This window comes from Anopheles merus, chromosome 3L (genome assembly GCF_017562075.2).
Source record: "Anopheles merus strain MAF chromosome 3L, AmerM5.1, whole genome shotgun sequence".
Classification (NCBI taxonomy): domain Eukaryota; kingdom Metazoa; phylum Arthropoda; class Insecta; order Diptera; family Culicidae; genus Anopheles; species Anopheles merus.
Window position 1 is genome coordinate 29,650,261 of NC_054085.1, and position 24,665 is coordinate 29,674,925.

At 46.0% G+C, this 24,665-nt stretch overlaps 6 protein-coding genes and 1 long non-coding RNA gene across 8 annotated transcripts; 3 read left to right on the forward strand and 4 right to left on the reverse strand.

Annotated features, from left to right (window-relative positions):
* Window positions 1-786: 786 nt before the first annotated feature.
* Window positions 787-4,845, reverse strand: LOC121600059. Its single transcript, XM_041928347.1, has 5 exons — window positions 4,486-4,845; window positions 3,563-4,424; window positions 2,584-3,489; window positions 1,667-2,515; window positions 787-1,602 (listed from the first exon to the last, which is right to left on the reverse strand). Exons 1-5 carry the CDS (start codon window positions 4,730-4,732, stop codon window positions 960-962), a joined length of 3,507 nt encoding a protein of 1,168 aa, XP_041784281.1. The 5' UTR covers window positions 4,733-4,845; the 3' UTR covers window positions 787-959.
* A 2,561-nt stretch (window positions 4,846-7,406) lies between these two features.
* Window positions 7,407-11,875, forward strand: LOC121599958. 2 transcript variants are annotated; one of them, XR_006005762.1, is made up of 6 exons: window positions 7,407-7,668; window positions 7,775-7,899; window positions 7,971-8,619; window positions 9,864-10,044; window positions 10,801-10,995; window positions 11,071-11,875. It is a non-coding gene; the product is annotated as an uncharacterized LOC121599958 (long non-coding RNA). The 2 variants fall into 2 exon arrangements; XR_006005763.1 differs by lacking the exon at window positions 7,775-7,899 and having other exon boundaries at window positions 7,409-7,668.
* On the reverse strand, window positions 7,921-12,286 carry LOC121599956. The gene is made up of 5 exons (XM_041928124.1): window positions 11,948-12,286; window positions 10,529-11,390; window positions 9,574-10,470; window positions 8,671-9,510; window positions 7,921-8,604 (listed from the first exon to the last, which is right to left on the reverse strand). Exons 1-5 carry the CDS (start codon window positions 12,192-12,194, stop codon window positions 7,938-7,940), a joined length of 3,513 nt encoding a protein of 1,170 aa, XP_041784058.1. The 5' UTR covers window positions 12,195-12,286; the 3' UTR covers window positions 7,921-7,937.
* A 1,620-nt stretch (window positions 12,287-13,906) lies between these two features.
* On the reverse strand, window positions 13,907-17,990 carry LOC121600489. Its single transcript, XM_041929129.1, has 5 exons — window positions 17,657-17,990; window positions 16,732-17,593; window positions 15,748-16,659; window positions 14,832-15,671; window positions 13,907-14,755 (listed from the first exon to the last, which is right to left on the reverse strand). The coding sequence occupies exons 1-5, from the start codon at window positions 17,901-17,903 to the stop codon at window positions 14,113-14,115; spliced, it is 3,504 nt and encodes a 1,167-aa protein (XP_041785063.1). The 5' UTR covers window positions 17,904-17,990; the 3' UTR covers window positions 13,907-14,112.
* Window positions 17,991-19,178: 1,188 nt separating this feature from the next.
* LOC121599970 lies at window positions 19,179-20,440 on the forward strand. The gene is made up of 2 exons (XM_041928142.1): window positions 19,179-20,098; window positions 20,180-20,440. The coding sequence occupies exons 1-2, from the start codon at window positions 19,303-19,305 to the stop codon at window positions 20,362-20,364; spliced, it is 981 nt and encodes a 326-aa protein (XP_041784076.1). The 5' UTR covers window positions 19,179-19,302; the 3' UTR covers window positions 20,365-20,440.
* Window positions 20,393-22,755, reverse strand: LOC121599969 (ATP-dependent DNA helicase Q1-like). The gene is made up of 3 exons (XM_041928141.1): window positions 21,941-22,755; window positions 21,181-21,880; window positions 20,393-21,098 (listed from the first exon to the last, which is right to left on the reverse strand). The coding sequence occupies exons 1-3, from the start codon at window positions 22,587-22,589 to the stop codon at window positions 20,438-20,440; spliced, it is 2,010 nt and encodes a 669-aa protein (XP_041784075.1). The 5' UTR covers window positions 22,590-22,755; the 3' UTR covers window positions 20,393-20,437.
* Window positions 22,756-23,019: 264 nt separating this feature from the next.
* LOC121600055 (zinc finger protein 32-like) lies at window positions 23,020-24,622 on the forward strand. Its single transcript, XM_041928342.1, has 3 exons — window positions 23,020-23,264; window positions 23,363-24,222; window positions 24,285-24,622. The coding sequence occupies exons 1-3, from the start codon at window positions 23,136-23,138 to the stop codon at window positions 24,493-24,495; spliced, it is 1,200 nt and encodes a 399-aa protein (XP_041784276.1). The 5' UTR covers window positions 23,020-23,135; the 3' UTR covers window positions 24,496-24,622.
* The last annotated feature ends 43 nt before the right edge of the window (window positions 24,623-24,665 follow it).

Consider the following 24,665-nt stretch of genomic DNA (forward strand, 5'->3'; position numbering starts at 1 on the left):
ACAGCAGCCCATGGTGTTGGGAATGAATGGAGTCAATTCGTTAGTCATTTTGCATTATTCTGAACTCTTCTTTCCTTGCTGCCAGGTTTGACACAGTGAATTTTATTTTGTTTGCCTATAAATGGTCCAGTGATATATGGTTTGTTTCTCAATACCATGCACCCCATACTACATATTGGGTGAGTTTCGATTTGCATAAACCGGACATTGTTATGGATTTAGATTTGACTTCAGGGTACAGAAAGATTGTCTGCATAATATGATAAAAGGTATCCTATTGCATACGGGCGAACATCAGCTAGCTGATCAGATCGTTAAAAATAATTGGAAAAACAAAAATGATTCAAGGACTTGGTGTAATTCCAAATTTGTAGATTTAACAGAAACATAGTGTACGAGTGATATTAAGACCATACTACACCCCCAAATTTATGCAAAAAGTCCAAAGATTGGCCTTGACCGTGTTATTTGCAACTGAAACGGCAACTCATCTAAAAAATATAAAAACTACTACTACACCTTTCAACAGATCAATATCATATTTGCTCATCCGTTGGTGCCATTCATCACCTTTGCTGCGGGCCACATCGATTATGGGCATGCATTTTGTAGACTTAGTTCAACGTTTTTGATCAGAAATATGTTTTTATCTAAGTTTTTATTCTAGGTATGCCTGTTTAATACTTAATCTTAATCATGGGGGAAACATTTTGCGATATGTGTAGTAATTAGCTTTACTTCTTCAAAAATAAATTCTTTCGCGGACCACACCTGTTAACGCCACGGACCACAAGTGGTCCACGGACGACAGGTTGGAGACCACTGGGTTACCGCGTGGAGAGCAAAAGGAATAGTTCGACCGTACATTCAATTACATACATTCAGTTACACATAAAAAAAGACATAGTTTTATTTCATCTCGCAGGAATGTTGATATACTTGACCATACATATTATTGATCATTTTTTGCTGAAAATAAGTTCCTGATGCAGATCGAACGTAAAATTGGCTGGTTGCTCCATAGTATCCAATATCCAGTCCAAATAAGCGTCTGTGTTGACGTAAACTAAAGGGTAGTGTATACTGCATAAAGATGACCCGGTCACAAAAAATCCGCGCAAAAAGTGTCTATCTCTTGATTTCAGCGCTTGGAGTGAGTGTAGCGCTGCACCAACAACTACACCCACGCATGTATTTTCCACCGTTCGTTGTAGCATCACACAATGCATTGATCGATCGACGACAAAGCTCAACTTCAAGTCTTGCCACCGTTTTTGACATTCCTCCACGTCGATGTATCTATCACCAACATTGACAGTGTCATAGCTGGAAGAAGATATTACCAGGCTTGATGTATCATAATTACGAATGGTGTCGATGATCGGTAAGCAGATGGGCTTCACATTCGACCGACTTGTATCCACAGGAGTGGCCAGTTGAATCAATGCAATATCATCGTTTCTGGTTTTGTTATAGAGTGGATGAGTGAAGATCTTCTGGATCGCCACTCTTTGAGTAGGAAGATTGCATGAATCAGGATTATTTGCCGCAGAACAATCCTTCTTGACAGCTTCATTAGTATCTCCGAACAGTAGAAGAACGCTGAAAGCAACATGACATATAAATTTCCAAGCAATGTCATATTGAAACACATAGGCATACTTACTCTTGACTAGAATCATCAAAACAATCTGCTGGACCAACAGCGTGCAGCTCGCTTATGAGTGTTACGATACACTTCACTGTATCAAAAGTCGGCACATTGTAAAAGACATACCCTAGCCATGGTGTTGGATAGCTGATTGATGATTCTCCGCAGGTATTAAAGTTGAGCAAAGTCTGGCTGGAGTTGTGTTGTACCGGTGTCAAACTTATACGTTTACTCTCTGTCGCACGGAATAATGTAATATTACGCTCTTTTTCGTATATATTCTCCATCATCCATTCGAGATCGGCCAGCTTAACCGGGTAATAGATATACGGTCCAAAATTCAAAACAGGAAAAAAGTCTAGTCTACCCGGATATGCTACATTCATCCCGTGTAAAAAATAATGTGTACCGTCTCCATACCGTAACGGCATCTGAAACGGACTGCCAGGTAAGGAATGTAAAGGCATTTGTCTGAAATTTTCCACCTCGACTGCACACCGAATCAAACTATCGCCAAAATGATTATAAACTTTTTCATGCAAGAATCGTTGCTGGCAGCTCGAATAGTTGATCAACTTAAGCTTTTTGTTTTGGACGACCTGATCTTGATCTAAAGATGACAGTAAAACTACCGTAGGATCATGCTGATGCAGTTGATCCATGAAGGGCAAACAGATCGGTTTGATGTAGGGATTGCTTAGATTAGCTGGCTCGACAAACTCTATCAGTGCATACAGTAGTTCTGATTCTATTTTTGGGGTGATAATGTTCTTGATTTCCATCAGCTGGAATGTTCCCTCACATGTGCTAGAGGTGCAGTTGGTTACTTCATTTGAGCTATACTTTCCTAGGAGAACAAATCGCCTGCAATAATTGGAGGAAAAAACCATAATAAGGGGTTGCACGCTATCACTTAACGCAAAATGACTTACCAAATTACATCGTTTTGTGTAATGAACTTGGGGGCAATCGCATACCATTCGTTTATGAGCACCACCACGCTCCTCAACCAAGCGGTTCCGCTGTTCACATTGTCATGTTCCCAAAATGACCCAATCCACGGGAGGACCGTTACCTGTGGAATGATCTCAGATCCGGTGTTGGTTAAGCCACAAGTGTCCATATTGAACAGACGCAACTTTTCCTTTCCCGGCTGCTGCTGCAACTTGTTCCATTCCGCCTCAAGGGTGGTATTGGTTGCCGAAATTCTAACAGACTCCGGTGTTTCTTGCATGTTGTACCGCATGTTGTACAGTATCCAGTCCATATAGACTTCCACATCGTTGTAAATGGTTGGTCCCATTGAATCACAGGCCAATCCATGCAGCTCTATTCCTCGCAGAAAGTATCGCTCGGTCCCATTGAATATCTTTCTTTCCTGGAGCGGTGCTCCCGCTTCTAGTTGAATGCATTTTTCTCGGTCGTGTTCGTCCACTACTTCCGCACAAAACCGTTTGTTGTCCAGATTTAACTCAATATGTTGTTCGGAGTATCGTCTCAAACACTCGTCGGACTCAACATATTTAATAAACATGTTTTTGTATGCAGCTTCTTCCAACGAAACCGTCGCCACGTGCAAGTTCGTCTTGGCGTTTGTTCGTAGTTCGGAAGTTACAGGCAGGCAGATAGGCTTTACATTGGGTTGCGTGGTATCTGCTGCAATCAGCAACTCAATCAGTGCGATGTTATTGGTATAATCATTCCTGTCAAACTTTGGATGCAATATCACCCGTTTAATTCGCCGTGTTTGTGAAGGATGGGTACATACGGTCGTCCCATTGCGATCGAAGCAATCCGTATTCGACAGGTCAACGTAGCTACCAAGCACAATAAATGCCCTAAATAGTTGAAAAGTGACAAGAATATTGATTACCAATAACACATTTGATCAAAAACTACAACTGTACATACTCGTTACGATCGTCTTCAAAGCAGTGTGCAGGCCCAACCGCATACCACTCGCTGATAAGCGTAATTGTACATCTAGGAACGCCGTCGTTCGGAGTTCTAACGGACCCAAGCCATGGCAGTGTCCAACTGGTACCATTCTCAACATATGAAGATGATTTCACGCCGCACGTTTCGAAGTTGAACAGCCTTAGCTTTTCCTCATAATCTATATCCAGCACATCACTCTCGTACGAAAGCACACGCTCATCTATGTACGGTTTAATCCATTCCAGATACATGGTGACATCGGTGTAGGCGGTGTACTTGAGCGGATCGCACAGTCCGGTATTGCCACGTAAAGGCGTGAATGACACCAGGCCCCTCACGTACCACTTGCCACTGACCTCGAAGAACATTCCACCGCCGCTATCTCCATTGCATGCACTTACTCCCTTCTCTCCCTTGCCACAAAACATGTCCGACGTCAGGTGAGTTCCAAACACCCCCCGATCGCTTGCAATGCACGTCAACGCATCCACCACACCAATTTGGGCTTGTTTCAGCTGATCCGACACAACGTCCTGTTCATTCAGACCAAATCCAACGATAGTTCCGTTTCTACCCACAATCGACTCCTGATTGCTGTCCCTGGTCCACAAACAGACCGGCTGCACATACTTGTTCATCGTGATGTTCGAGCCCAGCTTTATCAGAGCAATATCGTTGATAATGCTGTTTTTGCTAAATCCCGGGTGAACTATTATCTCTCGCACACGGTGCGTCTGCGTGTATTCGCTTGTTTCGTTGAGATGGATTCGTCCCACGTCCACCGACACTCGTGATGCCGAAATCACACCGCTTTGGGTATACACACAATGGGCCGCTGAAAGAAATGTTTAGCTTTTCAAAAGGACTTACACTTGCTACAGCAGTGGTCAAAATACCTGTAAGAATGGTGTTTTCATCGAGGATGGATCCACCGCAGGCGTATTCGTACTGTCCATCCTTTCGATGGAAAAGCGCCACGTGCCACGGCCAGTGTCCAGCCTTCGCGTCAATACCATTATGTATGAGGTAAAGGGACTTTACCTTGCGTCTGCCACACGCTAAACGATTCTCTACTCCACTCGTTTGCGACACCCAATACAGGATCGCAAGCAGTGGAAGGAACCATTTCAGTGAACAGCCCATAATCACACACGACGTAGCACACCAATTTCACACAAAAGCTCAAACGCTGCGTATGGAACGGTAGGCACCAAACTGGACTGTACCGTCGCCAGGTCACAAGTGATCAGCGCTTTGCAGCGATCAATGAAGACGAGAGGCTAAAAATGTGCCAAATTTAGCTATCCCAATGGTATGTGGCATTTGAGCATACCCCAAAACTGGTTTCAAATTTAAACATAAAACTTGATCCGACAAACCAGCGACCAGCAAGTTGATAGTGCGCGCGGGAACAGCGAATGTATCCGATTATCATCGAAGCCATTACCGGTCAAGCCAGTTTTCGTTCTTTGGGGTTGTGCGCTTCGTTTGGCTTTAGAATAACAATTAGGAACTAAACAGCTCGTATATAAATACTTCCTCTAGAAACTTCCGAGTATTATTAAGCATATGTTCATTTAATTTAACTTTTCTTTTCTTCCCTTTTTAGCACAACCACCATTGTCGGTTATGACCTGCCTGTACCACTAGTGGACTGGCTTTTGTCACTGACTGACTTACTGATTACACATAGCAGCATCAGGTCAGTCCTACGTATGGGGGCACGGCCTATTTGGGGCTTGAACCCATGACGGGCATGTTGTTAAGTTGTACGAGTTAACGACTGCACCACCAGATTGGTCCTGATTTCATTTAACACTTGCTTAAAATATCTCCCAAATCTTGGTAGTATCTTCAAGCTGTTATGCAATTCAGTTCATTCCGTTGCTGTAGAGCTGGTTAAAGAACACAAGCATTTAAAAACAATCTCGACGGCCGAATACAAAAAAGTATAAAACGATATGGGATCAACTTGGACTCATGCAGATCATAGTTGTTTCAAATGTTGCGGGTGTTTCTTGTTGCATCTTATGTTGTTTAAGAATATATTTTCTCTCATATCCTATCATTACTAATTTCGAATGGCCATTAAGGTAATTAATTTTTTAACAAACTTCATTCATTTACTTTTGTCTTTTCTTGTTATTTGACATTTATCTTTGAGTATTTTTTTCTTTCTTTTTTTTTAGTTTTAAGACGGCATAACGATGTCAGAAACTATTTTTATCGAGCGAATGGTTTGGATTGGAAACATAAAATTCGGTTACGGTAAGCAAACGAGGCAAAATGATTGCGCATAGAAACTACGAAAGTTCCCGATCATTATCAAGACCGTAACCGGTTTCACTCATCGCTTTCGATCGATGGATTTGCTTTGTTCATAGGAATTAATTTGGTCTGATCATAAAACTGGCAATCAGACGAAAAAGGCCTATCATGATGATATTTATTCGTTTGAGTCGTCGGCAATGGGCCTCTCAACACCAAAAACATCCCTACTCATCACTTCGAACATACAGGCATACTGAGGACAAATTTCAGTCAGTTTACCTAGCACTTGATAACGCTGTTTTGTAGAATGTTCTGCACCAACAATGCTATCATCTATAAAACCTGCTCAGTTTCTGCTTTTCTTTCTTCTTCTTCTTCTTTTGGCTCAACAACCGCTGTCGGTCAAGGCCTGCCTGTACCACACTACTTGTGGGTTTGGCTTTCAGTGACTTATTGATCCCCCCATAGCAGGATAGTCAGTCCTACGTATGGCGGCACGGTCCATTTGGGGCTTGAACCCATGACGGGCATGTTGTTAAGTCGTACTAGTTGACGACTGTACTACGAGACCGGCTCGCTTTTCTTTACATAGTTTAATAAACACATGGATCGACATCACGCAGCAGAATTTAACTTTGGCGTTTGTTTTGCCATTCCCATAATGGAGGGAATCGCAACGATTCCCGGAACCTTTACCTATAACTATGTTAAGGAACGAGATTATAGCACGCACCTTGAAAAATATCAGAAATATAATGGAAATAAATATGTAATGAGAATTATAATAATACTTATTCAACAGGTTTTCCGGACGTAATCGTTTTTTCAAATGTGTTCGCGCACTATGAATTTGCATTAAGCCGTCAGAGCTGCTCTGCAGACAAAATCTCATAAACTATTCTTGAATCGATTGCGTTTCTTCCTGTTTTAAATGTCTCTTCATTATTATATGTGATGCAACGTGCGCTCTTCACTTGTAGATGACTCTTTCTGGTAGGGCTAGTTTGTTCCGCGTCTCTCTCTCTCTCTTTCTCTCTCTCTCTCTCTCTCTCTCTCTCTCTCTCTCTCTCTCTCTCTCTCTCTCTCTCTTTATCTCTCTCTCGCCCTCTCTCTCTTGCTGGCCTGCTTACGATAGAGCACGTCGGTGTGACATGGTCCGGTCAACAATCATTCTCCTGGATGCTCGGTCCCTGGCTGCAGCCTCCCATCAATGTACACACCCGATCTTCGACAAGTCTCGCCTCACCTGATATAGCCATCGAGTTCGATGTACACGCTCCAGCTAATACATGTGCTTTGTAATGTTTACAACCGATCACTAATGATGACAACCGGCCGCTTTGTTGCACACCACTACAAGTGCAACTATTTTTGCAGCTTGCGCATCATACTAACACATGTGAAGAGGCACTAACCACGCCACTTAATGGAACGGGCTTTATAATAGATTGTAAAGCCCTTGTGAAGCTCGTCTGAAGCCTGCTTTGACCGCTGGGTACGATGTCGAGCCAAACAGCTCGTACATTGACCCGAATGTCACGCTTGCAATCTCTTCGTTAATACTTGAAGAACCGCAGTTGTTGATAAGAAAGAACAAAATTAGAAGTGATCAATCGTTCATGTTCTGCCTTATTTCAATTCAGCACGCGTCGCGAAAGGAGGAAGTTGTGTTGTGTTGTGTAAATTGAGCTGATTTGCCACCAGACAACCCGTTTCTTTAGTTTTTGTGAGTGTGTGCAATGGTTTTCAGATGATGAAGAGTAATTTTTGACGGCTATGTGTACTAGAGTTCGATATTCCACTACCATGTGAGTAATTTCCTGTTTGGCTGAATGTCTGATTGCACGATCACATATTGCACGTGCATCACAATAATTTGTCCATTCTGGCATATGATTTTCCACACACCGCAAGCCTGGACTTGGTTTGATAGACCTAATAGGCTCATTAAACCTGCAAATACAACATCGCACAGCATCAGAACAACATTCGTCGCGCGTTGAATAATGTTTACATTCGAAATGGATTAGGAAACCCACGTAAAACTATTTTCCTGTGCTGATGTAAGAATAATGGTTTATTTGTTACTAAAAATATGTATCTCCCGCAGGTCGAACGGCAGATTTGCTGACTCCTTCATTGCCTCCAGTATCCAATCCAAATAGACATCGATGTTTGTGTAAACTACGGGATAGTAAATACTGCAAGCTCTCGGCAAGATCGCTGCAAAACCGCGCAGAAAATGTCGTTGCTTCGATTCTAGCCACTGCAATGAGTGAAGCGAACCACCGAAATCCGTATAGACACATTCATCATTCAGCGCCCGCTTGCTAATTACACAATGCTTCGATCTGTCTACGGAAAAGTTCACCTTCAAACCTTGCCACCGTGATTGACACTCCGGCGAGGTGATGTATCTATCATCCACGCTGCTAATTCCAAAGTTAAATGTGGAGGAAAAGCCAATGACAGTCTGTACCAGGTTTGATGTATCGTAGCTGCGTGCTGAATCGATGGTCGGCAAGCAGATGGGCCTCACATTCGGAAGCGTTGTATCCACAGAAGTGGACAGCAGAGCCAATGCAAGATCGTGTGCATGATTCGTTCGGTTGTACTGTGGATGAATGTGGATCCTCTCAATCGCAACACGCTGCGTAGGAAGATCGCATGCTTCATACTTGTTGGTTTTGAAACATTGCTTCTCGACAGTGTCGCTATTAGCGTACCCAAACTCAACGGAGTATCTGAAACGGAGGAAAGTATGTCTAAATAATGTCTAGCATAAGCCAAACCCGTACAACTGTACTTACTGTTGACTAGCGTCCTCGAAGCAATATGCCGGTCCAACAACGTGCCTGTGGTTTACGAGTGTTACCGAACACGGTCTTGCACTGGAAAAAGTCACATTTGATAAGACATTCCCCACCCATGGTGTTGGGTAGCTGCTCGATGATTCACCACAGCTATTAAACTCCAACAACGCTTCAAGTGTTGGCTTGGCAGCTTGCTGTACTGGCATTAAATTCACCCGTTCATTTCTCGTTGTGGCGAGGAAAGACGATTGATGCGCTTTATCGCGCACGTTCGCCACTATCCATTCGAGATCTGCCAACTCAATCGTGTGGAACAGGTACGGACCATTGTTTAGGTTTGCGAATCTATGCGGTTCGTTGTTATCCATCCCGTACAGAAAGATACGCGAGCTCTCTCCGTACGGTATAGGTACTTGTAACGGACTGCCCAGAATGGAATGGAGCGGAAACTTTGCAAAATTATCAGTCTCAATTGCGCACATGGAGTTTTCTTCCAAGGGAACGAAACGATTTTTCAACAGCATTCTTTGCTGGCAGTTGCGCTGATCTATGATGGTTAGTTGCTTGCCTATGATAGAATTCCATTGGCTAGATGATATGATCGCTTCCGTGGGCTTGCGCCTATGCAGCTGCTTCATGAAGGGCAAACAGATTGGCCTGATGTAGGGATTCAGTAGATTCGCTGGCTCCAGAAGCTCTATCAGTGCAAACGTCTGTCGCGGATGGTTCGGTGGAGGGATGATAATGTTGTTGATCTCCACCAGCTGGTGTGATAACTCACACTTGGTAGGAAAGCAAGGATCAGCTCCAGTATGCTTGCCTAGGATAAGATGACGCCTAAAAGGATGAAAAAAAGCTCATAAATAATTGGGTACTTGCACTCCCCGCAATGGTACTTACCATGTGACACCGTTTTGTACACTGCGTTTGGGGGCCAAAGCATACCATTCGCTTATGAGCACTACCAAGCTCCTTGTCGATGGGAAGTCACCGGTGGTATTTTCTGCAACCTTTAAGTAACCAATCCAGGGCAGTGCATTATTTACCTGATAATGGGGACTGACTATGCCACAGGTGTCCATATTGAAAAGACGTAACCTTTCCTTTCCCGGCTGCTGCCTCAGCTTGCTCCACTCAGACCCGAGCAATTCTTTGGTTATTGTGATTTTATCCGAATCTGTTGTTTCTAGCACGTTGTACCTCATGTTGTACAGTATCCAGTCAAGATAAGCTTCGATATCGATGTACACGGGCGGTGGATGCACATTACAGGCCGACCCATGTAGCTCAAACCCCCACAGAAAGTGTCGCTCCGTACCATTGAATGTCTTCGTTTCCTGGAGCGGGGCACCCGCTTCCAGCGCTCTACAGGTAAGCGAATCCTGCTTGTTCACCAGTTCTGCACAGATCCATTTGTTTCCCAACTCAAGCACAATCTGCCGTTGAGTGTACTGTCGCATACACTCGGCAGCCTCCAAATAGCGCACGGGTATGCTTTTAAGTTCGATTGTTCTCCCAAACTTTGTTGGCACACTTAAGCTACTCGGTTCTCTCGTTCGAAGCTCGGCTGTTACCGGCAGGCAGATGGGCTTCACATTCGGTTGTGTGGTGTCTGCCGGGCTCAACAACTCGATCAGTGCGATATTGTCCGTAGAATTGTTAATGTTGAACTTCGGGTGTACTATGATCCTTTGAATTTTTCGCATTTGTACTGGATGTGTACAGACGGCGGACCCATGACTTTCGAAACATTCTATGCTCGACGACTCAAATGCGAAACCTAGTACAACGGTCGACCTACATCGACGAATTAGTATTGCATTAGTACCTGGAGCAACAATACAACTATACTTACTTGACACCATCGTTTTCGAAACAATGTGCTGGCCCAACCGCGTACCAATCGCTTATTAGTGTAACAATACACTTATGTGAGCCTCCACCAGGTGGTATGACCAAACCAATCCACGGCAGTGTCCAACCAGTACCATTTTTACCATAAACAGGTGACTTCAAACCACATGTTTGGAAGTTGAATAATCGTAGTTTCTCCACATAGTCTACATCGAACAAATCACTCCGATACGAAAGCACTCGCTGATCAATGTACGGTTTAATCCATTCCAGATACTTGGCCACATCCGTGTAAGCCGTGTTCTTCAGCGGATCGCACAGTGCTGTACTTAAGCGAGCTGGAGTAAATGACACCAAGCCCCTCACGAACCATTTACCACCGATCTCGAAGAACATTCCGCCACCGCTATCTCCATTGCACGCGCTCACACCCTTCCGCCCTTTACCACAAAACATGTCCGACGTCAGGTGAGTTCCAAACACCCCCCGATCGTCCGCAATGCAACTGAACGTATCCTCCACACCGATCAATGCTTGTTTCAGCTGATCCGACAAAATGTCTTGTTCGTTGTATCCGAATCCAACGATGGTTCCGTTTTTACCCACGATCAACTCCTGATTGCTGTCCATGGTCCACAAACAGACCGGTTGCACATACTTGTTGATGGTAATATTGGTGATCAGCTTGATGAGAGCAATATCGTTGACGATACTGTTTTTGCTAAATCCCGGATGAACTATTATCTCTCGCACACGGTGCGTCTGTGTGTATTCGCTTGATTCGTTTAGATAGATTCGTCCCACGTCCACCGACACTCGCGATATCGAAATCACACCGCTTTGGGTATACACACAATGAGATGCTAGGAAAAAGAAAATAAAATATTTTGGTTAAGAACCCATAAAGAAAAGGTACTGCAGGCTTAGAATAAAGGGAGAAACCCTATTAAGCATTTGCACGTTGAACGTAACTGACAGGTGTAATTTGAACCTCAACTAACGTCATTTTGGGGAAACAAGAGAAAGTTGATTAATGATGTTATGTGTAGTCGTGTGACTATGATATTGATAAAGTGCGCAGCACAGCATCTACTCATAAAGTGACTTTTTGCACTCGCGCTGGAAATTAAACATATGGAATTTACTTAACTACATTTGTAAGTCCCTTTTTTAGGATTTCGGGATCATGGAATCGAATATGTTCTTTTGATTGTATAGGATTAAGCCCCAAAAGAGCAATTGCAAATAATAAACGGATACAACGAGATTGACAATAGATATGCCTTAGCGATTAGTTGTTTAATCAAATGTATGTTTAATTGTAATAAAAAAGAACTACATGACTTTGCACTAATACTAGCTCCAATTGCGGCCAGCACACTGAGAGAAGAGAGTTAATTTAATTCGATGATCAACATACCTGTAAGAATGGTGCTCTCGTCGATGATGGATCCACCGCATTTGTAGTGCATCTTTCCAGTCTGTTCATGAAAGATAGCCACATGCCACGGCCAAAAACCTGCCTTAGTGTCCATGCCATCGTGAATGAGGTATTCCGTCGTCACTGTGCGTTTACCGCACGGTAAATGGTTCTCCTGTCCGCGTGTTTCCGAAATGATGCACAGCAAACCAAGCAGCAGAGGAAACCATTCCATTTTACAACACATAATTGCACGATGTGATACAAAGTTTTCACAGAACAGAATCAACAACAACTGAACGGTTCGTACGGTGTCGTCGCCAAACTGTAACTAATCTAGCTCTAGCTCCGATCGGGGAAGATAGTAGGCAATGCTTTTGCAATTTGCAATCTCGAACGTAGTAGGTCGTTTGAATGTGGTAATAGTTTGTTGTTTTGAATGTGAAATGCCGTGGAAATACCGGACGCATGTATCAGATACATTATAATCTTATGAGTTAGCGGGACTGGTAACAATTTTATTGTTATTACCTTCCTACAGAAAATTCTGTATTATATCAAAGTCTGGGCTAGGCCTCGAATAAGCAGCTAATGGGCATGAATATCTGTGGATTGATTGATCCTACCCATAGCAGTGTAGTCAGTACTACGTATAAGAGATTCAGTGCCTTCAGACCTGTAACACTCTGGGCGCTGTGTGTCTCGTTTTGGAATCACAGCGTTGTTCACTCTCCTTCTCTGTGATTGGTCTCTCAGCTACTCTCAGCAGAGCGTATTGCAGCGGAAAGAAAGAGAGAGCGCATATTGCAGAAGCAGCATCGTACGTGAGGATCGGAAAAAGAGTGAACGATCGTAAGCCAATGAAACGCTCTCATCGCTCTCTTATCTTGTACTGTGTTCTCCGCAGAAAGCTAATGCAAAATGCCAGCGCACAGAGTGTTAACAGTGAATGTGTTGGGTAGTGCAACTGTTTAATTCATCATCACAAAGTTGTGCTGCATTCTCAAGCTGCGATCACTCATTGAATTATCCTAAAAAAATCTAAATATGCACCCCGATTGAACAGCTGTATTACAAAACTATGGCATAATGAAGCCCCGTAATATTAATTTTAATCACTCAGGACAATATTCTCAGAATTAAAGTTAAATATTTTCCGGTTTCTAACACAAGCCGCCGTCCGTCTTTGTATAAACTGTAGAATAGGAAGTGCTGCAAAATTTTCACAAGATCGCCACAAACCAGCGAAGATAATGTCTGTCGTGCGTTCTAAGACTATGGAGTGGCTTTGGAAGAGCTGCATTTTGTAGCCCAATGAAGAACCAATGCAATATTGTTGGCAAGATACTTATTATTGTACTCTGGGCGAATGAAGCGATCGTCACTAGTGGAGTTAGCGGAATAAGTAAGAACCATAGATCAGGCGTGAGCGCCCGGCTAACTTGTGGGTAATCCGTATCACATCTGAAAACGGATTTCCCATGCTAGAAGATAACGGCGATTGCCTTTTACTTTAACGCCTCGATCGCATTCAGCGGGTTCGTATATGTGCCATCAATAGTTTCTAGCTTACGTTGGCAAAACACATTGTGTCGGTACGACAATCACTTCCATAGGTTCGTGGAAATGTGGCAGCTCCGTGAAGGGCATACAGGCCGGTCCGATGTAGGGAATGTTTATATTTGCCGCTTTCCAGCAGCTCTATCAGTGCTCGGGTCGGATGGTGATGTTTGAAAATGTTTTTAATTTCCTCCTGTTGATATGTTAGCTGGCATTACCCGGAATTACGGTAATCGTACTGCCTTGAACCCTGACGATGTTAGATACTCGCTTGCCAGTTACGCAAAGTCTATGCTAGGCATAAAAGAACTGCACACTTTCGTGCGAAACAAATAACTTCTCAGGAAATCAGTATACAAATAAATAAATAAAGTACACAAACGTTAATTTCTAGCTTCTTCATTTAAAATTTATTTTTAAAGTGTTTATTTTATAGCTTTTCTCTTTTCTTGTTTCCAATAGTTATTGCACAAACTATTATCCCAGCTTAGGCGAACATAAATAATTCTTTCTCTTCATTATTTTTATTATTTTTAGTTTAGTTACACTTACAATTTGTATCAAAAGTGTAGTATTTATCCCGATGCTGACGAGAGAGTAATGGCTTATTTGTCACTAAAAATCAGAACCTGGTGCAGATCGAATGAGAGACCTGGCTGCTCCATTGTTTCCAGTATCCAATCGAAATAGGCATCGGTATTTATATAAACTACGGGATGGTAAGTGATGCATTCTGTTGTAGGGATTACAGAAAAACCGCGCAGAAAGTGTCTGTCAAACGATTTGATTGTCTGAAGTGAGTGGAGCGATGCACCATGAAATGTACGGAGACACGTATCTTCCTTTGTTCTTTTGACAACCACACAATGCATTGATCTGTCTACGGTGAAGCTAGCCCTCAAGCCTTGCCACCGTTTCTGACATTCCACCGGGTCGATGTACCTATCATCCACCTTAGTTATTGTAAAATTAGAAGAGTCCATTACAAGGCTTGAAATGTCATAACTGCGACTCGTATCGATGATCGGTAAGCAGATGGGCCTCACATTCGGACGACTTGTATCGACAGGAGTGGCCAGTTGAATCAATGCAATATCATTGGCACGATTCGTTTGGTTATACTTTGGATGCAGAAAGACCTTCTGGATCGAAACTCGCTGAGTTGTATGAATGCATGATTCATAGTTTTTGGTCTTAAAACACTCTTTGAAGGCTGTTGCATTGGTATCTCCGAACACTAAAACGAACCTGTAACAACAACAAAGAAGATATTAAAACGCACTAACCACTCAATTATTCAGCCAAGTAGGTAACATCAACTTACTTTTGACTATCTTCTTCGAAACAATCTGCTGGACCAACCACATACCAGTCGCTTATCAGCGTAACCAAGCAACTACTTTCGTTAAAAAATGGAGCATTTGAGAGGCGTTTCCCAACCCATGGCATGGGAAAGTTGCTGGATGATTCACCGCACATGTTAAAGTTGAATAAACTACTCTTGGAAGCTTGCTGTACAGGCTTCAAGTTCCCACGTCCATTCGCCAATGTGCTGGGAAGTGACGTCGGACGTTCTTGCTCCCGTACATTCTCTACTACCCATTCGAGATCGGCCGACTCAACAGTGTCAAACAAATACGGACCAAAGACTGATCTATTGTATTCACCAGGCACATTATTATCCATACCGTACAGAAAATAGCGCGTACTTCCTCCGTACGGTACGGGCATCATTAAGGGACTGCCCAAGACGGAAGGTACAGGCATCTGTGTGTACTCAATCGTCATCTCGATTGCACACCGTCGAGAATCCTCGTTAAAGTCGATGAAATAACTCTCCTGCCGTAGTCCATACCGGCAGGAAGGGTTGTCAATCACTGCTAGCTTCCGGTTCACTGTTGCAACACCAAGATTAATTGATATCCCAACCTCTGTGGGTTTATGATGCTGCAACTGATCCATTAGGGGCAAACAGATTGGCCTGATGTAGGGATTCATTAGATTCGCAGGCTCCAGAAGCTCTATCAGTGCAAACGTCTGTCTCGGATGGTTGGGTGGTGGAATGATAATGTTCCTGATCTCCACCAGCTGCTGTGTTTTGCATTGGCTAGTGATGCAGTCGTTGAGTTCAAATGGAGTGTTCTTTCCAAGCATAATATATCGCCTGCCGAACATATAGAAAAGCATTTATACACAATGGGAAATGAGACACTTATATCACTATACATAAAGTCACTTACCAAGTTACATCGTTCGCTATACTACGCCTTGGGGCCAAAGCATACCATTCGCTTATGAGCACTACCATGCTTCGCGCCGAAGGAACCTCACCGGTGAAATTTGCATCATTCATAATGATCCCGTTCCAAGGAAGGGCCGTTGAATCTTTATATATCTCTAAACCATCGGTGGCTAAACCACAGGTGTCCATATTGAACAGATACAACCGTTCCTTTCCCGGCTGCTGCTGCAACTTGCTCCATTCCAACTCGAGCGTTTGATTCTTATTAACAGCTTCAAACACATCCATTGTATCTAGCACGTTCTCCCTCATGTTGTACAGTACCCAGTCAAGATAAGCTTCCACATCGAAGTAAATTGCCGGTGCCTGTAAATCACAGGCCCACCCATGTAGCTCAACTCCTCGCAAAAAGTATCGCTCCGTTCCGTTCAACATCTTCATTTCCTGAAGCGGTGCCCCCGCTTGAAAAGAAGTACAATTATGAACGTCCTGTTGCTCTGCTACCTCTGTACAGAACCGGTTGTTTTCCAGATTTAATTCAATCTTGTGTTCTGAGTACCGTCTCACACACTCTACCGACTCGATATAACGAACGGGAGAGTTTTTGTGCGTGTATGAAGCTTCTTCGCTTGTATTCATCGCCACGTGTAAGTTAGTCTTGGCGTTCGTTCGCAGCTCAGACGTTACGGGCATACAGATAGGCTTCACATTCGGCTGCGTGGTGTCTACGGGGCTGTATAACTCGATCAGTGCAATATTATTTTCATAACTGTTCCACCCGAACTTTTGGTGCTCGATGATTCGTTTAATACGCCGTGCTTGTGAAGGAAGGGTACATACGATCGTCCCACTGCGATCGAAGCATTCCGTCTTTGACTGATGTATGTCGCTACCGAAGATAACGATCGAACTAAATTGTTGAAGCGCAAAAAAATTAGTAGTTGACAAGACACTTTGTTTCAAAAACCACAACTGTACTTACTCGACACTATTGGTGCTCATACAATGTGCAGGTCCAACCGCATACCACTCGCTAATGAGCGTAATTGTACACCCAGAATTTAAATCGTACCATGGTCCGACGAATCCAAGCCATGGCAGTGTCCAACTGGTACCATTCTTAACATATGATGATGATTTCATGCCGCACGTTTGGAAGTTGAACAGCCTTAGCTTCTCCACATAGTCTATATTCAGCACGTCACTATCGTACGAAAGCACTCGCTGATCAATGTATGGTTTAATCCAGTCCAGATACTTGGCCACATCAGTGTAGGCTGTGTTCTTAAGCGAATCACACTGCTCGGTACTGCTACCCAGGGGTATGAACGACACCAAACCCCTCACGAACCATTTACCACCGATCTCGAAGAACATTCCGCCACCGCTATCGCCATTGCACGCGCTCACACCCTTCTGCCCTTTGCCACAAAACATGTCCGACGTCAGGTGAGTTCCAAACACCCCCCGATCGCTTGCAATGCAACTCAACGGATCCACCACACCAATCAATGCCTGTTTCAGCTGATCCGACACAACGTCCTGTTCATTCAGACCAAATCCAACGATAGTTCCGTTTCTACCCACGATCAACTCCTGATTGCTGTCCATGGTCCACAGACAGACCGGTTGCACGTACTTGTTCATGGTAATATTGGTGATCAGCTTGATGAGAGCAATATCGTTGACGATACTGTTTTTGCTAAATCCCGGATGAACTATTATCTCTCGCACACGGTGCGTCTGTGTGTATTCGCTTGTTTCGTTGAGATGAATTCGTCCCACATCCACCGACACTCGCGATATCGAAATCACACCGCTTTGGGTATACACACAATGAGATGCTAGGAAAAAGAAAATTGCAGTATATTCATATCATTTACACAGGGCAACACAGTGATATTTACCTGTAAGAATAGTGTTCTCAACCAGGATGGAACCACCGCAGGCGTATTCGTACTGTCCATCCTTTCGATGGAAAAGGGCCACGTGCCACGGCCAGTGTCCAGCCTTAGCGTCGATGCCATTGTGGATGAGATATTGCGACACTACCTTACGTTTACCACACGTTAAATGGTTTTCCTGTCCACCTGTTTGCGAAACGATGCACAGTAGGCCAAGCAGCAGGGTAATCCATCCCATTGAACGACACATAGTTGCAAGGTTGTTTGGCGATGGTTTTTTTTTCCGGCAACTAAATCCAGATTTGAGGAGCAACAAGAACTGAACGGACCGCACAGTGCCGTTGCGAAACTGTAACTGATTCCACTAGCTTCAATCGGTGAAGATGATAGCTAATGATCTACATTTTGCAATCTCGAGCATAGGAGGTCGTTGTAACGTAATGTAAAAGCATGTTTTTATTATTGAGTGGTGGAAATACCGAACGCATGTTCCAGATAGATAACCATCTATGGCATAAGCGGTACAAAGCTCCATTGGTTTTGCTCAATAGATGGCGTATTACAACTCATTGCTTTCCTTTTCTTGCAATATGTTTCGACAAGCTTCAGCTAATCATGACCTATATAGCCTTCTAGCTTTCTGAACAAAAATCTATATGAATGGTCGTGTGGTCAGATACGTGGGTATCGACACCAACGACCATTACTCAATTCTTACTTGCATCAGTGTTGGCGGTTTCCATTGGAATTTAGTATTTAAACAATTGTATCGCCGTTCTAGTGCTAGCGATGCATTGCATACTTCAATGCGAAACCATACAACAGTACAGAGGGAATGAGAAAGCTCTCCTCCAAGCGAGGAAAAGCTCCCACTGGTTGGGTATCTCACAAACAGATGGCACCACCAGCTTTTTGCTATTTTTAGAATGCATGAGTCGTGTGCCGTTTGCTAAACGAAGACTTTCTATATTCCGTTTAGGTTGAGAGTTTGAGTTGTTTAGAACCCGTTTAGTGGTCGTTTTGTGGATTTGTGGCACTTGGGATAGGTCAAGATTAGATGAATCTTGTCGAAACACATTGCAAGAAAAGGACAGCAATATAATGATGAGTTGTAATACGCCATCTATTGAGAAAACCAATGAAACTGTGGAGCTTTCGTTTTTTTTTCTATGGATATTCGATTTTCCAGTCGATTAAGCATAATCTGTGGCGCTTGGGTGCTTATAAAATTTTAAAGCTCCTACCGAAAATCACCTAAAAAATCTGGCCACACTGCCTGGTTTGTTTGGTTGCCAGTGACAGGGTTAACGTTCTTGTTGAAATCTTCGTCGAAATATGGATAAGGGCTTATTTCACGCAACCATTTTATCTGTTGCATACAACAGTGGAGAAAACCTAGGAATATTATTATCCTATAATTCTTCATAAGCATGCTATTTGATAAATTTTAATGGCACTATCCCTCAGAAAGAAAACAACAATTTTCTAATTATAAAACTGATAAAAATATTTGAGTAAAATTTAACAAATGTCCCACGACTGCCAAAGCTGATGGACACCGGACAGCACACCGTCAAACCTCAGCGCAGTAAACAAAACTAATTCCGAGCACGGCCAACAAACACCAAAATCCCCTCCCCGGCTACACGATGGCGAATCTGCGCGATATTACCGCGAAAAAATACGCCCGCCCCACGATCAACGTTGCGATCCATCCGAACCCGGGCACACCGCCGACGGGCGCGGGCCCATCCGCCGACGGTACCGACTACAGGTCCATCTTTTTCAACGAAATCTCACAAATCATGCGCGGGTACGGCGATTGCGAGAAGCCGCTCCGCGAGTCGGTCCTGCTGGTGGAGAAGATAGTGCTGCAGCAGCTGCGCGGCATCATGCAGGAAGCGATCGATCACGCCATGTCGCGCCCGAACTCACCGACCCTGTCCCGGCGCGACTTTGAGTACATTATGCGCAAAAATCAGGTGCGCGTGGCGCGGCTTCAGAAGTACTTCCGCGACATGGCGCTGATGAAGAAGCGGCTGAAGGATCTGTGCGGTGGCCGCTATCCGCACCTGAACCTTGGCCCGAGCTCGGAAACTTCCGACGACGATTCTGACCGCGAGGCGCCCGAAAAGTATGACGAGGAAAAGGCACGCCGGCTGTTCCGGGCGGACCGGATCTCGCAGATCCTCACCGGGCGCCAGTACGAGGAGTACATAGCGGCCCGCCGCACCTCCTTCATGCACCGGAACACGGAGGTGATGAAGAGCCGGATGCGCCAGTGGTTAAACATACCGGAGGATGTGAACATCACGCAGAGCTGCCTGCTCACGTTGGCGTACCTGGCGCACGAAACGATCGCCGTGCTGGTGGACTTTTGCATCCTGACGCGGCTCAACACGGCCAACCGGACGGTGGATCCGTACAGCCGGGTTACCCCTTCCGGTAAGTTGTATGCCAGTTGGGCTGGAGGGGAGGGGAAAGAGCTTGATGATTAATTGTGTCCCGCATTGCCGTTGTTGACAGGCAAATCGTACAACATGCTACACGCCTGCCCGGAAGTTTCGCAAGGCCGCGGGCTGGACGGCGTGAAGCCGATCACGCCGCAGGAAATTACCGAAGCGATGCGACGACACCGCCAGATGGCCATGCGCAGCTCGGGTCGGTACCGAAATGCGCTCAACTTCAAGCCACCCTACCTAGCGATGTAATAATGGAAAGTGTCTCTCATGCTTAAGCTTAATGTTAAATTAGCCTTATATTTGTAATAAAAAAAAAAACATTCTACTCTCCATCGAGGTCAATCACTTCCACCTCCTGCACGACGACTACGTCTTCGTCGCTTTTTTGAGGGCTCGTGGAGGAAGACGTCGAGCTCGTCTCGTCCTCGGAGCTCTCTGACTCTGTCCGGACCCGTTTACCACCGTCCTTCGACACCCCGTTCGTTTGCGTGGACGTTTCGCTGGTCGTTCGTTTCCTTCCTGCACTGCTGGTCGACGCGATCGCCGGTTCACTGTTCACCGCGAGCGGAAACAGCTTGCCAACGCGGATCTTCAGCGTGCCGTTCGCAACCCTCGCCGAACCCTTCTTGATGTAGCTGTGCGTCGCGTACGGTGTGAACACGAACGATTCCTTCAGATAGTTGTGCACGATCAGGTAGGCGACGATCTGCTCCGCTACGGTACGATCGATCAGCGGGGCCGGTTCGCTCAGCCGCACGTGCGTCGGTCCCTTGTGCATCCAGGCGTCCACCAGCTTCAGCCCGGTAAGGTTCGTCTGCTCCAGCTCGCACTTGTCCACGATCCGGTGCAGCTGCTCCACGTACGGGGCAATCTCCTTCTGGGGCCACACGAGATCCCTGTTGGCGCACCGGTCGCACATTGCGTTACAGTCTTCGGCGCCCCAAACCTCGGAAAAGTAGGCCGAAATGAGCTTCCGTCGGCATCTGGGAAGTGAGCAATGGCGTGCCATCGGTTAGTACCTCTTCACCCAGCAAACGAATCAAAACGATCCCCGCAAACACTTACTCGCTCGTGGTGATGCAGTACTCCACCATCGCGTACGCATTCTTCAGCCCGGTGCGCTCGGAGAACGTCATCGTCGTGATGCGAAACACGTCCGAGAAGTGGTACAGCAGTATGCAGTCCGATCGGGCCCCGTCCCGCCCGGCGCGCCCACTTTCCTGGTAAAAGTTCTCCATGCTTTTGCTCATCGTGTGGTGTATCACGAACCGCACGTTGCCCTTGTCGATGCCCATGCCGAACGCGACCGTCGCCACGACCGCCTGCAAGTCCTCGTCGTGCCAGAGCTGGTGTATCTTGGTGCGGTCGGCCGACTCGAGGTTCGCGTGGTACGGTGCCGTTTTCAGGCCGCGCGCTACCATCTCGCTGCTGATGTCCATCGCGTCCTTCGTCGAGTAGGTGTAGATGATGCCCGTTTGCCTGCGGAACCGGGTCAGCAGCAGGTTGGCAAGCAGATCGTACTGCTCCTGCTTGCTGGCCGGCTTCGGCAGCACGTGGTAGTAGAGGTTCGGCCGGTTGAACGACGCGACGAACAGCAGCGCGTCGGGAATGTTCAGCATCGTCTGCACGTCGCCGATCACCTTGGTGGTGGCGGTGGCCGTTACGCCGAGCAGGGGCGCCTTCGGGAACATGCCCTTGAGCACGTTGAGAAACTTGTAGTCCGGCCGGAAGTCGTGGCCCCACTGGGAGCAGCAGTGCACTTCGTCTGCAAGGGAGGAAGAAAATTGAGACACATTTGGAAGGACGAGAAATGGGGCCGCATTACCGATCGCAAATCGATCCAGGTTGCCATGGTTGTAGCACTTTTGCAGTGCCGTCATGAACCGCTTGCTCTTCGCCAGCCGCTCCGGCGTCACGTACAGCAGCTTCGTGGTCGGCGGTCGCTTGTCGCTCAGCTCTTTGTGTATCCGGTTGACCGCGTCCTTGCTGGTAGTGCTGCACAGCAGCTGTGCCCGAACCTTCCATCGCTCCAGCGACCACACCTGATCCTCCATCAGCGAGATGAGCGGGGAGATTACGACCGTCAGGCCCGTGCTCAGCAGGGCCGGCAGCTGGAAGCACAGGCTCTTCCCTCCGCCGGTCGGTGCGAGCAGCAGCACATCGTTCCCGGCCATCAGTGCGTTTATCGTGGCGAGCTGCTTCGGCCGGTAGTCCTTGATGGAAAACACGAGCGCGAGCAGCTCCCGCGCCTTGGTCGACCAGGGGAAATTTTCCCGCTCCCAGTCGCCATCGGACTGTTGGGCCGATTTGCGCTGCTTCCGCACCTGCTGGATCGTTTCGCACAGCTGCACCAGGTGGGACTTTTGCGACCGCAGCCGGGCCAGTTTGTCCTCGATCACGCTGAGCTTTTCCTTTATCTGCTGCTCGTGTGTGCTCAGCTCTTCGTCGTTCAGCGAGCTTAGCCGTTCCTCCATCGTGGGAGTCCTCTCACGACACGTGTGCCGCGGCTGCCTCGTGGAAAATACTTTTTTACTTAACAAATCGCACCGTTTTACGCATACTTTTGCCACTAGAACGTGCTCACCGTCTTGACTAGGGTAAGGCGCGTGCCGGGAACCATGCCGAGTGTGTGTGTTTACGTTTGTTGACAGTTTTTTGACAGCGAACGTTGTGGAGCGTGAAATTAGCCCTGAAGCTAAAACATTTTTTTCATTTGAGCTAAAAAATGTAAAATTATATTTAAATTAGAACATAATATTAAATATGAATGTAATAAAAAGCATAAAACATTTTTGAACTAATCTTTCAATTGAAAACAAACTCATTTCGGGTTTTTTTTGCAAAAAAAAACAGAATTCCAACTGTCAAACTTCATCGTAGAAAAAAATGTAAACATTGCGTTGTCAAACTTTGCAAAAGAATGTAAATTATGTTTTTCTCCTCTGCTGGGGTCCGAATCCAATAGCAACTTGGCCGACGAGAACAAAAAAGTGTCCCCGACCCACAGTTACTATGCTAATATGAGCTGTGTCGATCGCATCTGTCGCCTTTGCCTGCGGGAAGAGCTGGACAATGGTCCGGACTCGATGGTTTGCCTGAACGAGGACGGTCAAATAGTAAACATCATACGGGAAACGACCACCATCGAGGTAGGCCTTTTTTTGGTGCTCCTAGAAGTGGAACGAAACTACGGAAAGATCGAGGGTCTGGTGCATTCCTTCACACCCCGATTTACTTTTTTTTGTAGGCCATTGTGGACGAAAGCGTTCCGTATTACCTGTGCTCGGAGTGCAACCAGCTGCTGCACAAGTGCTACGACTTCCGGGAACGGTGCATCATCAACGATGACATTTTTCGGCGCAAGTTCAGCACGGCGCCCGAGACGGAAGAGCCCCTCTTCATGCCGGTGGACGTGATCCATCCGGAAGCGGCCGAGGAGGAATCGCTAAAGGAGACAGCCTTCAATGGGGCGGCGGAAAAGCCCATCATTGAGGAGTGTCTGTTGGAAATGATCGAACAAAATGACGATGACATGGAGGGTGAGGAAGTCCAGGAGGAAGAGGAGGAGGAGACGGATGGGTACAAACCGTCGGAAGCAGCCCTGTCCAAGCTGGACTCCTCCTCCGACAGTGAGCCGTTGACGGTGCGAAAGAAAAGTACCGACAGGCGGAAGCGGAATCCGACGAAAAAGGCGGCAGCAGCTGCCGATAAATCGAACAACAAGCTGCCGTGCGCCCAGTGCGGCAAGATGATCGCCCGGAACAACATCAACCAGCACCAGCTGACGCACGATCCGGACCGGCCGAAGGTGTTCTGCTCGTACTGCGGCAAAGCGTTCAAGGATCCGCGCCGGATGCAGCTACACATCAACAGCAACCACACGCAGGAGAAGAAGTATCCGTGCGACATCTGCGGCAAGGTGTACCTGCGGCCGACCTCGCTGAAGGACCACAAGCGGGTGAAGCACAGCACGGTCAAGCGGTACGACTGCTCCGACTGCGGGATGGCGTTCGTGAGCTGGGCCCAGCGGTGGCACCATTTCAAGAAGGAGCACACCACGGCGAAACCGTTCGCCTGTACCTACTGTGATTGGGCGTTTAAATTTAAGTAAGTTGGCCACGCTTGCATTCGTTTGGTGCATCATTTCGTTTCCTTGCTTTCTCCTCCAGGGGCGATCTCACGCTGCACATTCGCAAGCACACGGGCGAAAAGCCGTTCAAGTGTGACATCTGTGGTAAAGCGTTCAACAAAAGCTACAACGTGGTGATACACAAAAAGTCGCACCGCAATCTGCCGCCGCCGGAACAGTCAACGCTGATGGTTGCGGAAACAACGATGCTACCACAAGGCGAGGTAAAACCGGAACATACTGCAATATAGCCGGCGCGGCAACTGTGACGATATTACGCGACCATTTTTTTGTGTTAGCTTTTAGTTCATCCTCCCAGATCTATATCATTTTTAATCTTATTAAACATAACTTTATTCACTCACGATGTAAATGACGGATGCTGGGGTTATTGCAGCAGAAAAAAGTGATTTTAAAAATG

Excerpts from the sequence above, each read along its gene's own strand:
- LOC121600059 (XM_041928347.1), bottom strand. The coding sequence starts at position 4,732 with ATGGGCTGTTCACTGAAATGGTTCCTTCCACTGCTTGCGATCCTGTAT. Across the intron at positions 4,425-4,485 it reads TGAAAACACCATTCTTACAG|CGGCCCATTGTGTGTATACC; the intron begins GTATTTTGACCA and ends CATTTCTTTCAG. Across the intron at positions 3,490-3,562 it reads TTTGAAGACGATCGTAACGA|GGCATTTATTGTGCTTGGTA; the intron begins GTATGTACAGTT and ends TCAACTATTTAG.
- LOC121599956 (XM_041928124.1), bottom strand. The coding sequence starts at position 12,194 with ATGTGTTGTAAAATGGAATGGTTTCCTCTGCTGCTTGGTTTGCTGTGC. Across the intron at positions 9,511-9,573 it reads GTACAAAACGGTGTCACATG|GCGTCATCTTATCCTAGGCA; the intron begins GTAAGTACCATT and ends TCATCCTTTTAG. Across the intron at positions 8,605-8,670 it reads TTCGAGGACGCTAGTCAACA|ATACTCCGTTGAGTTTGGGT; the intron begins GTAAGTACAGTT and ends CCTCCGTTTCAG.
- LOC121599970 (XM_041928142.1), top strand. The coding sequence starts at position 19,303 with ATGGCGAATCTGCGCGATATTACCGCGAAAAAATACGCCCGCCCCACG. Across the intron at positions 20,099-20,179 it reads CAGCCGGGTTACCCCTTCCG|GCAAATCGTACAACATGCTA; the intron begins GTAAGTTGTATG and ends CGTTGTTGACAG.
- LOC121600489 (XM_041929129.1), bottom strand. The coding sequence starts at position 17,903 with ATGTGTCGTTCAATGGGATGGATTACCCTGCTGCTTGGCCTACTGTGC. Across the intron at positions 16,660-16,731 it reads ATGAGCACCAATAGTGTCGA|TTCGATCGTTATCTTCGGTA; the intron begins GTAAGTACAGTT and ends TCAACAATTTAG. Across the intron at positions 14,756-14,831 it reads TTCGAAGAAGATAGTCAAAA|GTTCGTTTTAGTGTTCGGAG; the intron begins GTAAGTTGATGT and ends TTGTTGTTACAG.
- LOC121599969 (XM_041928141.1), bottom strand. The coding sequence starts at position 22,589 with ATGGAGGAACGGCTAAGCTCGCTGAACGACGAAGAGCTGAGCACACAC. Across the intron at positions 21,881-21,940 it reads CCTGGATCGATTTGCGATCG|ACGAAGTGCACTGCTGCTCC; the intron begins GTAATGCGGCCC and ends CCTCCCTTGCAG. Across the intron at positions 21,099-21,180 it reads TACTGCATCACCACGAGCGA|ATGCCGACGGAAGCTCATTT; the intron begins GTAAGTGTTTGC and ends CTCACTTCCCAG.
- LOC121600055 (XM_041928342.1), top strand. The coding sequence starts at position 23,136 with ATGAGCTGTGTCGATCGCATCTGTCGCCTTTGCCTGCGGGAAGAGCTG. Across the intron at positions 23,265-23,362 it reads GGGAAACGACCACCATCGAG|GCCATTGTGGACGAAAGCGT; the intron begins GTAGGCCTTTTT and ends TTTTTTTTGTAG. Across the intron at positions 24,223-24,284 it reads GATTGGGCGTTTAAATTTAA|GGGCGATCTCACGCTGCACA; the intron begins GTAAGTTGGCCA and ends TTTCTCCTCCAG.